This window comes from Schistocerca nitens, chromosome 1 (assembly GCF_023898315.1).
Source record: "Schistocerca nitens isolate TAMUIC-IGC-003100 chromosome 1, iqSchNite1.1, whole genome shotgun sequence".
Classification (NCBI taxonomy): Eukaryota; Metazoa; Arthropoda; class Insecta; order Orthoptera; family Acrididae; genus Schistocerca; species Schistocerca nitens.
The window spans coordinates 88,204,743-88,217,981 of record NC_064614.1 but is presented as its reverse complement, the minus strand read 5'-3'; the positions used below and the strand labels follow the sequence as shown (position 1 = coordinate 88,217,981).

At 44.7% G+C, this 13,239-nt stretch overlaps 2 protein-coding genes across 2 annotated transcripts in view; both read right to left on the bottom strand.

The window, feature by feature from the left end:
* Nucleotides 1-9,048, bottom strand: part of LOC126242207 (scoloptoxin SSD20-like) — a 63,722-nt gene extending 54,674 nt beyond the window's left edge. The window contains exon 1 of the mRNA XM_049948111.1: nt 8,881-9,048. The gene's annotated coding sequence lies outside the window, so the exon portion shown is untranslated. The remainder of the gene's footprint in view (nt 1-8,880) is intronic.
* LOC126240637 (glutathione hydrolase 7-like) overlaps nt 6,609-13,239 on the bottom strand; it is a 77,644-nt gene continuing 71,013 nt past the window's right edge. Inside the window, exon 4 of the mRNA XM_049947982.1 lies at nt 6,609-6,799. Coding sequence (XP_049803939.1) covers nt 6,609-6,799 — 191 coding nt within the window. The remainder of the gene's footprint in view (nt 6,800-13,239) is intronic.

The following is a 13,239-nucleotide window of genomic DNA, read 5'->3' as shown; positions in this document are numbered from 1 at the left end:
GTGGTACATTGTAGCCAGAGTTTTGGCATCCCTGAAATGTGATCCTAGGTGTTTAGATAGTGCACCCAACAATATATGCCAGTTTTTTTGACTTATTGTACAGCTGCTTGAATCCTGCAAAAATCATAAAATATTGCTCAAAATCTCAGTTCCTCTGGTATCATCAGTAGTCTCTTTTTGGAAGCCTACTGTGAAGTGATGTCTGGCTGAGCACATCAACAAGGAACACAAGAGTTACGATGTATTCTTTAGTAATGATTATATATAAAAGGGTCCCAGTTGTTACGCCGGATACATCACTTGAAAAATGTGACCATTGCGTATTTCCTCAAGGTATGCATGACACGATTTTTCAATGTTTTTTTTTTTTTTTAGGAAAGACGCTAGAGACAGACGTCTTTCTACCCTACTTGTTGCACACATGGAGACTATCTCGTTTCTTACATGCCTTATGAGAACAGCATTTCCTTATGGCAAAGCTGTAAGAAAACGAGACAACCTCTTTAACGATCCCAGTTGAGTTTCGTAGCAGTTGTACGTCAGAGCACTTAGAAACAGACAAATTTAAAGAATTACTAAAATACGGTGCTCATTCAGCATTATTAAATTCTTTCTTTACTGTAGTGACTTCTCCTACAACATCAGAACTCACGACAAAGCATCCTTTCGTTGCAGTACTAACGCAGTTATAAATATCGAGATCACGACTTATCGTGCTGTTTAACACAGCTTCATCTAATTTTACTCCAATCATTACTCTCTTTTTATCCTCTATCCTTGTAGCAAATATTGGCAACTTTGTCATCTTCGAAAGACTCCCGCTAATGGCTGTATCTTTCAGATGTTTAAGAGGAATCTTCGTTTACTTTATATCCGCGGTGAACTTTCATAATTTGTTTCCATAGATTTTTTCTGACTTCCACAGATTGATAAAATGTTGGAAATATTATCTGATCATTATCTTTGCTTTGTAAATATATATCAGAAAAATTGTCATCTGCCATCAGTCAGCTAATTTTGTACAGTTTTACTAACAAATGTACCTTTTTTACTATCAGAGCTACACTGTGCCGCTGACTCGATACCTCCACTCCTGTTTGCGGATGATCAAATAACCATAGTAGTGTCAGAAGATAAATCACAGAGAGCAATTTTTTGGGCCTTGCACAAAGTAGCAAATTATTATGATTTGACAATATCTAAATACACTCCTGGAAATTGAAATAAGAACACTGTGAATTCATTGTCCCAGGAAGGGGAAACTTTATTGACACATTCCTGGGGTCAGATACATCACATGATCACACTGACAGAACCACAGGCACATACACACAGGCAACAGAGCATGCACAATGTCGGCACTAGTACAGTGTATATCCACCTTTCGCAGCAATGCAGGCTGCTATTCTCCCATGGAGACGATCGTAGAGATGCTGGATGTAGTCCTATGGAACGGCTTGCCATGCCATTTCCACCTGGCGCCTCAGTTGGACCAGCGTTCGTGCTGGACGTGCAGACCGCGTGAGACGACGCTTCATCCAGTCCCAAACATGCTCAATGGGGGACAGATCCGGAGATCTTGCTAGCCAGGGTAGTTGACTTACACCTTCTAGAGCACGTTGGGTGGCACGGGACACATGCGGACGTGCATTGTCCTGTTGGAACAGCAAGTTCCCTTGCCGGTCTAGGAATGGTAGAACGATGGGTTCGATGACGGTTTGGATGTACCGTGCACTATTCAGTGTCCCCTCGACGATCACCAGTGGTGTACGGCCAGTGTAGGAGATCGCTCCCCACACCATGATGCCGGGTGTTGGCCCTGTGTGCCTCGGTCGTATGCAGTCCTGATTGTGGCGCTCACCTGCACGGCGCCAAACACGCATACGACCATCATTGGCACCAAGGCAGAAGCGACTCTCATCGCTGAAGACGACACGTCTCCGTTCGTCCCTCCATTCACGCCTGTCGCGACACCTCTGGAGGCGGGCTGCACGATGTTGGGGTGTGAGCGGAAGACGGCCTAACGGTGTGCGGGACCGTAGCCGAGCTTCATGGAGACGGTTGCGAATGGTCCTCGCCGATACCCCAGGAGCAACAGTGTCCCTAATTTGCTGGGAAGTGGCGGTGCGGTCCCCTACGGCACTGCGTAGGATCCTACGGTCTTGGCGTGCATCCGTGCGTCGCTGCGGTCCGGTCCCAGGTCGACGGGCACATGCACCTTCCGCCGACCACTGGCGACAACAGCGATGTACTGTGGAGACCTCACGCCCCACGTGTTGAGCAATTCGGCGGTACGTCCACCCGGCCTCCCGCATGCCCACTATACGCCCTCGCTCAAAGTCCGTCAACTGCACATACGGTTCACGTCCACGCTGTCGCGGCATGCTACCAGTGTTAAAGACTGCGATGGAGCTCCGTATGCCACGGCAAACTGGCTGACACTGACGGCGGCGGTGCACAAATGCTGCGCAGCTAGCGCCATTCGACGGCCAACACCGCGGTTCCTGGTGTGTCCGCTGTGCCGTGCGTGTGATCATTGCTTGTACAGCCCTCTCGCAGTGTCCGGAGCAAGTATGGTGGGTCTGACACACCGGTGTCAATGTGTTCTTTTTTCCATTTCCAGGAGTGTATAAAACTAAGATATTGGCATTCCATGGTAAGAACCATCTGAAAACAAGAATAATAATTGATGATAAACTGCTAGAACAAATAAATACTTTTAAGTACCTGGGATGTGAGATTCCATATAATGCATCCAATGATGAAGAATACAAACCGCAAAAATTACAACAGTTGGTAGGTGCTACAAATTGTGCTCTCCTCAAAAAAAGTCAGGAAGAAGAGAGTACCAAAATTTTTGAACGTGATGGCAATACCATTTCTAATGTATTGGTCAGAGACTTGGACTAGAACGACCAGTAAAAGGAGAAGGATTGAAGCGGAAGAGATGAGAGCCCTAAAACCTCTAGTTGGTTGCAAACTCATAGACTGGACAAAGAATTGTGAATTCAGAAACGAACTGGGCATCAAAAGCATGTTTCAGAATATAGAGTACAGAAAGAAATGGCATGAACATACTCAAAGGAAGTCAGATGAAAGAATAACTACATTAATATACAAATACATACCTCACGGAAAAGAAATGCTGGGTGTCCTAACAAGAGATGGAAAGATCAGTTGTGTTCTTCCCTAAACTGAAACAGGCAAGGATGATGATAATATTGCAGAAAATAGCCAGACATTTGCGAAACCCAATCCAGTACCATTGAATACAATACTCTGCTGGAAATTTGTGGACATCATCTGAATTTTATGCTGCTGTTTTCCGAGAAAGGTACAGACTACGAATACCAAATCTCAGGTTGCTTGGGACGCGTAGGGAGGCGTTGGTGGGGCTGGATCAATAGGAGAACAGTGCACCAGTGGGAGAGGCAGGGAAATAAATTACCATCTTTATGAATACATTAATCAATTTAGGCTAAAAGCATTTGACCATTAACTTAACACCTGGGTAAACATGAGCGCAAGCGCACTACTCCGCCGCCGTCTTGGCTGTAAATTGTGGTACCGTAATTATAATGACAGTTATAGACCATTATAGTCAGGAAGACCGTTGATGAACCCTCACCCCACAGCACCGAGGGATGCTGTGTTGCCAACTCGGCTGAAAATGTAAAGACAGTAGCTACACTAGGAACGGCTGCAATAGCTGACGCTTAAACTGTTTCGCCACGGCCACTCGAGGTGCGCTGCAAACAGTTTTGTGATGAAGTTTTTAAGTGTACCTAATAACTATGATATATACATTATCAAATTGAATATGTACTCAATTTTTCCCAGGCTTAATAACGTGAAGAAAAACTAATGATATAGATTCTCGCACTGCGGAATGGGTTCTATAATAAATTGCACCTTATAGAACGGATTACACCAAGGTAAACTACTTCCATTACCTCTTACTTTATTGAAAAAATGACGAAAGAGTCAGATATACAATTCCCCCCAGCAAGAAGAACAACATCGTTTTAAACTACATAATACTGTAGACAAAACAGCAAGATAACGTAAAATAAAATTCCCATTACAGAACATATTGTGCTCTGAACTACACTCTGCCGCACCAGCAGCTTGACAAGAAAGTAAATGTTCCATGTAAGTTAGAAAGGAAATTTACATTGCATTCACACAGCTTTCTACTCGCATGTTTGGAGTAGCTGGATGGCTGACGATTAACGAATCCATTACTTCGTCTCTAACAACTTCTATGCGACGTGCTGCTTCATGGATCAGACTTTCAGTGTCGGCTACTTTGAGCACAGTATTTTTACCTGCCACGTAGTTATCTCTTGACCTATATCAACACCAGTTCTATGGCATTATAATGATAACGATAAGGAGATACTTGTAACTCCCTGTGACAATGTTGCAGAGCTATGGAATCAGTTTTCTATTTTTTTTACCGCTGTCTTTGATATCTTAAGAGCTTCAAAATATTTTCTCTTATTTGTGTTTCAATATGCGGTGTATTATTACTTCACTTTTTCTTGTGTTTGTAGCGGGAGGCCTGTTATTGTTATGGTCTTCAGTCCAGAGACTGGTTTGATACAGCTCTCCATGCTACTCTATTCAGTGTAAGCTTCTTCATCTCCCAGTACCTACTACAACCTACGTCCTTCTGAATCTGCTTAGTGTGTTCATCTCTTGGTCTCCCTCTACGATTTATACCCTCCACGCTCCCCTCCAATGCTAAATTGGTGATCCTTTGATTCCTCAGAACAAGTCGTACCAACCGATCCCTTCTTCTAGTCAAGTTGTGCCACAAATTTCTGCTCTCTCCAATTCCATTCAGTACCTCCTGATTAGTTACGTGATATACCCATCTAATCTTCAGCATTCTTCTGTAGCACCATATTACGAAAGCTTCCATTCTCCTAATGTCTAAACTATTTATCGTCCATGTTTCACTTCCACACAGTTCTACACTCCATACAAATACTTTCAGAAAAGACTTCCTGATACTTATATCTATACTCGATGTTAACAAATTTGTGTTCTTTAGAAACGCATCCCTTGCCATTGCCAGTCTACATTTTATATCCTCTCTACTTCAACAGTCATCAGATATTTTGCTCCCCAAATAGCAAAACTCATTTGCTACTTTAAGTGTCTCATTTCCTAATCTAATTCCCTCAGCATCACCCGATTTAATTCGACGACATTCCATTATCCTCGTTTTGCTTTTGTTGATGTTCATGTTATATACTCCCTTCAATACACTGTTCATTCCGTTCAACAGCTCTTCCAGGTCCTTTGCTGTCTCTGACAGAATTACAATGTCATCGGCAAACCTCAAAGTTTTTATTTCGTCTCCAAGGATTTTAATTCCTACTTCGAATTTTTCTTTTTTTTCCCTTTACTGATTGCTCAATATAGAGATTGAACAACATCGGGGATAGGCTACAACCCTGTCTCACTCCCTTCCCAACCACTGCTTCCCTCTCATGCCCCTCGACTTATAACTGCCATCTGGTTTCTGTACAAATTGTAAATAGCCTTTCGCTACCTGTATTTGACCCCTGCCACCTTTAGAATTTGAAAGAGAGTATTCCAATCAACATTATCAAAAGCTTTCTCTAAGTCTACAAATGCTAGAAACGTAGGTTTACTTTTCTTTAAACTATCTTCTAAGACAGACAATAATTGGTAGCTCGCATTGTCCATAACAATGACAGAACCTGGGTGCAAATAAGGCAACAGGTGATTCTGAAACCATTCTCGAAATGTTTTTCCTTTGATTTCGGCGTGGTGGTCAGAAAGGCTATTGGATTTTTCTTGGAATACAAGTTTACTTTCCGGCACAAATCCAGTAACAGTGGAACTAGCGTGACATATAATACGCCCTCCTTTTCCCACTAGAACTGTCAAGTTGCCTTGTCCCTCTGTTGTTTGCCAAATAAAATTGCCAGTGTGGTTCTGATTTACCCAAGTCTCATCCAGGTAATACACAGCTGACATTCCTTTTGATCTGACTTAATGCATCGTTCTTGAAAACGTCAGTCTAGCCACAGCAATATGACTACTCTCCATTAAAACATTCCCGCCGTCACTGAATTTTATATATTTAAATCCGATGTTCTTCAGTATTCTTTGCATTGAGACGGCTTACACTACACTCGTTCGTCCCCTGTTAGAATATTGCTGCGCGGTGTGGAATCCTTACCAGGTGGGATTGACGGAGGACATCGAAAGGGTGCAAAAAAGGGCAGCTCGTTTTGTAGTATCACGTAATAGGGGAGAGAGTGTGGCAGATATGATACGCGAGTTGGGATGGAAGTCATTAAAGCAAAGACGTTTTTCGTCGCGGCGAGATCTATTTACGAAATTTCAGTCACCAACTTTCTCTTCCGAATGCGAAAATATTTTGTTGAGCCCAACATACTTAGGTAGGAATGATCATCAAAATAAAATAAGAGAAATCAGAGCTCGAACAGAAAGGTTTAGGTGTTCGTTTTTCCCGCGCGCTGTTCGGGAGTGGAATGGTAGGGAGATAGTATGATGGTGGTTCGATGAACCCTCTGCCAAGCACTTAAATGTGAATTGCAGAGTAATCATGTAGATGTAGATGTAGATGTAGATCTTGCACTTACTTCAAACCCAGTGCTTTCACGCATAACACTGAGCAGCGTCACTGCTGTGGGGTACTCGGCTCCACCAAAGAATTCTAAAACCTTTAGAAATAAAACATCTTGCTCGATGTCTTTGATTCCTGTTGCCCGCTTTGGCACGCTATGTTTCTTCCCTGGGGACCGACACTCCATATTTCAAGTTGCCTGCTGAGACAGCTTTGAAATGCCTGGGCTAGCAGCCCAGAGCGTGTTAGGTTGTGGAAAGGGGCCAAAGTGAGGTTGCTGTCAGTTGCACTCAACATACAAACTTTATTTATCGACACCCAATATTACACAAGAATGCAAAACACTCAAAGCTGTAATGGATCTCCTTTGATTAACTTTAGATCGGCTGAAGGCCACACTCATAATCCAAGACGCAAGGTCTAAGTAAGAAATTGACATAGAAGGTTCTTCTGGAGGTGTCACCCAAAAATATTTTCTAAATCTTCAATCTAAACAGGCTGAAGGCGTTAGCACCTTAATTTTAATGGAACTCGGCTGGAGGTCGCATATCAAGCAATAAGAAGTGTTTCAATCCAATGGCAGAAGGCCTAATCTTAAAACAACTGAAGCAAATTCGGCTGAAGGCCCTGTACAAAAACATCACAACTGTATGCCTTAAGGGCAAGACAAGAACATTAATTTAAGAGATATTAAAACTCGGCTTAAGGCCACACATCATCACAATAATTTACGGCTTAAGGCCTTAAAAGATTTGATGCAAAATTCGGCTGAAGGCCCCTATAAGAACAACAGTCTCATGCCTTAAGGGCAAGCCAAGAACATTAATTCAGGATATATAAAACTCAGCTGAAGACCAGACATCAACCCATAACTAAAACTCAAGCAGGGAAGTTACTATGTAACAGACACGGAACGGCGCTCAGAAGTTCCAAGGGTCGGCCTGGAATTGTAACAGTAACGCCCGTTTTGGCGAGACAGGCCGCAACCCAGCTGACAGACAGCCGACCGACCAATCAACCACATGAGTTCCACTAGACGTAACTAGCAAAAGGACCACAAGATTACAATACAACGACACACAGAATGTTGTTGGCGCCCACAACGACTAACAACACCTCAGCTGTCGAACTACACGCCGCTTTGGACAGCAACAACGCGACCAGGAAAATCCACTGCCTGAAATTACGTCAACGATCAGGTAACCATAACATCAAAGGCCACGAGGTAGAAGGCACCAATGGTGAACTTTGTAATGGTACTTGAATTATGTAACCACTACGGCACCTCACCTCAACCTCTCGATACCAGCAATATTCTACTGTGTTTCTGTAAAATAGTTAACATATTTCTGTGACAACGTTCAGATTTGATTTCATTAATGTAGAGGTACTTCGATACATCGATATGTATATATTGCAATGATATTAATCTTATGTGTATTCTTTCTTTTGTCACTATGATCTTTGAAATACTTGTAACTCTGATTTTTGGGCGCGTAAGCGGTTATTATAGAGTCAAGCTTTGGTCGTCATGTTAAAAAGACGCAAATTGTAGTCAGTTTATGAAATGTGAACTTTAACAGTGAGGAAGATGTTTTCAAGTATGTTTTGTATTGTGAAGTGATGTTTTGGAACGAGTTGCGTGATATTGCAACAAAAGTAATAAAAAAGAAGTGTAACTTAAATTCGGAGTGCTGATTACTTTTTTACATCACCATTGTCCTAACTTGCAAAGGTTTAATCTTCAAGAATGGTTTGTGAAACGCATATATAAAACTTTTGAATATCGCAGAATAACACCTGGGCCTCTTTGCATCCGAGCTTGGAATCATCACTACCTAGATTTTCGACGATTGAGCCATGAGTTCACAACGAGACCAGCGTGGGAAACACGAAAAGATGAGTGCCTAGTTTATCCATTATTTCAAGAAATGACTTTATTAACTGTGCTCTTATGACACCGGCCACGTAATATAACTTTGTTGTTGCCCGAAAATGCAATATTTAGCAGCGTGAGCAACACTACAATCATAATTAATTTTTGACCTTTGTTGTGGTAGGGTTGTTAGAACTTCAATAACAGGGAATATAGTAAGTTAAGTTAAATTCCACGGGAAGACAGTTGGAATCTTAGTGACCTAAATACGCACACGTTGTTGCTCTCCGGAATGTCCCAAATGCGACAACCACGATCAAACGAAGAAATGCAAGTAGTTGAGGCTCGATAGTAAGTTAAGTGAACACTCAACCTTCATGTCCAAGATCGGTGGGGGACCAACTTCGTAGCACCCGCAAGCAGCACCTCACGGTCCAACCGCGCGTGCACGCCGCCAGCGGCTCCAGCCCGACTCCGAGCGACGGGAGCTTGCTTGCTGCTCCACGCCAACGGACCGACTGGACTGCTGCTCCGTCCGCGACTGCTGCTCCGTCGCGACTGCACTGCTGGTGCGTCTCCCACTCACACATTCCTTCAGACGGACGACGTCCCGGAGACACTGGCTCGGGTCCAACCATGCAAAGTGAATACAACCGACATCTCTGCACAAGAAGGAACCGACCCAAATACTCTTCGTCGGTGAGACGACCGACCGAACGCCCAACCAACGGTCGTCCCCGCTGGTACGGGCTGAGCCGACGTCACTGGGGTTCCATCCCCGAGTGCACCGCAGATCGACCGCTACGGTCGCAGGTTCGAATCCTGCCTCGGGCATGGATGTGTGTGTTGTCCTTAGGTTAGTTAGGTTTAAGTAGTTCTAAGTTCTAGGGGACTTATTGTGGTGTCACTGCCAGACACCACACTTGCTAGGTGGTAGCTTAAATCGGCCGCGGTCCATTAGTACATGTCGGACCCGCGTGTCGCCACTGTCAGGATCGCAGATCGACCGCCACCACACGGCAGGTCTCGAGAGACGTACGAGAACTCGCCCCAGTTGTACGACGACGTTGCTAGCGACTATACTGACGAAGCCTTTGCTCTCATTTGCCGAGAGACAGTTAGAATAGCCTTCAGCTAAGTTAATGGCTACGACTTAGCAAGGCGCCAATTGTATCAGTGCATGTATCTTACGAGTCTCATTTGTATAGTCAAGAGAGATGTACCAAAGGAAGCATTAAAAGTTAAGTATATTCCAAAGCTACGTATTTTCTTTATAGCAGTCATAACTTATCCTGTTCCAGACTTGACGCCAGTCGGCGTGTGTGTACGCGTGCCTTTCGGCTTCCTCCTCAGTGTGGCGTGACTAGCTTGTTACGCCACAACACTTATGACCTCAGCAGTTGAGTCCCATAGTGCTCAGAGCCATTTGAACCATTTTGAGCACCGCAGATCCGTCTCGAACTGACTGCCAGACACACGACGACCCGGAAATACTATCGGTCGCTCCAGAGATGGTACGATAGTGCGCTTATCGATAAACGCTGCTGCTGCCGCTCACAGGCAAGTAAGGCAGGAAGTTAGTGACACCAATAAATGGAATAAGAAAACGAGGCGGCAGTAGCGTAATAGAAGATGACAAACAATAAATGACATGAACACGAGCCGTGCACAGCTCAATCTTGGCATCCTGGATGATTCTCTTCTCAGAAAGCTACAGTGCGCTCCTGCATCTCAGCAACCTTGCACGACAGCTCGCCTGAATCTGCCTCGCCTTTGAAGAACGATAGTAACGTCCCTAGCCTGTTTGTGAGACACTTAGCTCCATCTAGGTGTTTCAGCCATGGTGACAAAACTCACACAACTCACAGAATACCTCAGTAATCAGTCAATCGTAGATTCCCAGATGTAAAGCGCGATGGAATGATAAAAAATTCCGGAGGTTCGCACAGCAAGGAACGCGAAAACTGAGCGAGGGCTGACTGGCTAACTGCGCTGCTGTCTACAGCACATCCCTGGCCAAGAGGCCACCAGCGCTGTTGCGGACTACAAATCGTAATTATAATAGTTATACTCCATTAACTATACCACTGGCCATTAAAATTGCTACACCACGAAGATTACGTGCTACAGACGCGAAATTTAACCGATAGGAAAAAGATGCTGTGATATGCAAATGATTAGCTTTTCAGAGCATTCACACAAGGTTGGCACCGGTGGGGACACCTACAACATACTGACATGGGGAAAGTTTCCAACCGATTTCTCATACACAAACAGCAGTTGACCGGCCTTGCCTGGTGAAACGTTGTTGTGATGCCTCTTGTAAGGAGGAGAAATGCGCACCATCACGTTTCCGACTTTGATTGTAGCCTATCGGTTTATCGTATCGCCACATTGCTGCTCGCGATGGTCGAGATCCAATGACTGTTAGCAGAATATGGAATCGGTGGATGCCTGAGGGTAATACGGAACGCCGTCCTGGATCCCAACGGCCTCGTATCACTTGCAGTCGAGATGACAGACACCTTATCCGCATGGCTGTAACGGATCGTGCAGCCACGTCTCGATCCCTGAGTCGACAGATGGGGACGTTTGCAAGACAACAACCTCTGCGCGAACAGTTCGACGACGTTTGCAGCAGCATGGACTATCAGCTTGCAGACCATGACTGCGGGTACCCTTGACGCTGCATCACAGACAGGAGCTCCTGCGTTGGTTTACTCAACTACGAACCTCGGTGCACGAATGGCAAAACGTCATTTTTTCGGATGAATCCAGGTTCTGTTTACAGCATCACGATGGTCGCATCCGTATTTGGCGACATCGCAGTGAACCCATATTGGAAGCGTGTATTCGTCATCGCCATACTGGCGTATCACCCGGCGTGATGGTATTGGGTGCCAATGGTTACACGTCTCGGTCACCTCTTGTTCGCATTGACGGCACCTTGAACAGTGGACGTTACATTTCAGATGTGTTACGACGCGTGGCTCTACCCTTCATCCGATCCCTGCGAAACCCTACATTTCAGCAGGATAATGCACGACCGCATATTGCAGGTCCTGTACATGCCTTTCTGGATACAGAAGCACATTTTCCAGATCTCTCACCAACTGGAAACGTCTAGTCAATGGGGGCTGAGCAACTGGCTCGTCACAATACGCTAGTCACTACTCTTGATGAACTGTGGTATCGTGTTGAAGCTGCATGGGCAGCTGTACCTGTACACGCCATCCAAACTCTGTTTCACTCAATGCCCAGGCGTATCAAGGCCGTTATTACGGCCAGACGTGGTTGTTCTGGGTACTGATTTCTCAGGATCTATGCACCCAAATTGCGTGAAAGTGCAATCACATGTCCGTTCTAGTATAATATATTTGTCCAATGAATACCCGTTTATCATCTGTTTCTCTTCTTGGTGTAACAATTTTAATGGGCAGTAGTGTACAACCTAAGTAAACGAAAAAAGAGCCAAGTGAGCGGTTTGTTACAGAAGAACGGTAGCGCAACTGGCTACTTTGTTTACATAAGGAGATCACTGGAGTGTTTGTCGTGATACCCGTCCAGCTCTACTATTCTCCAGTGGCCAGCCAGATCCCCCAGATCGGTACCCCATAGAACATGTATGGGACCAACTCGGATGTTAATTCAGTTCCTGTGCCAGTTTCTAGGATGTCAAGGATCAGTTACTGAAGTATTCTGGACTTGGAACACTTCCAAAAAAATAAATAAATAAATAAACAAATAAAATAAAAATAAATAAATAAATAAATAAAAATACTCGAGCATGTATTCATCTTCTACGAATTCAACAATAATGGTCTTCGTTGATCGTCTCAGACAAGTAACAAACTTCAGGACTACTTCACAACAGGCAAATAGGTTCACAACTAAACTAAAGAAGTTGGAATACAAGTCTTGGTTGGGGATACAACACAAAGCTTCAAATCTTCTACAGAGTACGTTCTCCACTGGTTTGACTTCAGATCTTCATGTCCTCGCTCTCCTTGAGCGGAGCACAGTTGTACAGACTAACACGTAAGCTACGATCTGTACGAGTTCACAGTTTCTACAGTCTTGCCAAATGAGTCTGACAGAATAACAACAGGCCCGCGAGCACGTTGCCGAGGTCCCTCGGCGGCGAAGGTGGCGTGCCGTAATCGATGCGGCCACGATCCTAAATACCCGGACGGCGAAGATACACTTCATCGTGTTTGGCTGCATGTGACATTGGCGGATGCCTCAGAAGGTTCGTGGTAGGAGCGACCTCTCTTGCTGACTTACAGAGGCGAACGAAAGTATTCAGACACAGGCCACATGCGTACCTCACGGTCAATTGTGACTGATGCATACACGGAATGCATAACTGCGTACGTGCCATAACGCAGGGAATATTTCTAAAGACGTCGACCATGCGAATGTCACCGTATTCTCTACCTGGAACGATTAGTTCCGGGTTACCATCACAGGCGCGCGTTTCACGCGGGACACCATCCCGCTTGACAAGGTAACCGCAGTCTGAAGGCAAAACTCGGTGGCAGCAAACAGTCAGTGTACGCAGTGCAACTGTCTCCTACTACAGGAAAGCACAGGTCTCGTCAAAAAAGATCAACGTAGCGCCATGCCCTGTGAAGGTAGGCTAACGACAGTGGAAGAGCGTAGTCTTATTGCGCTGCTGCATAGTGAGCGAAAATCATGTGCAGAAATGTGCAAGGTCGTCAACCGAAGCCGA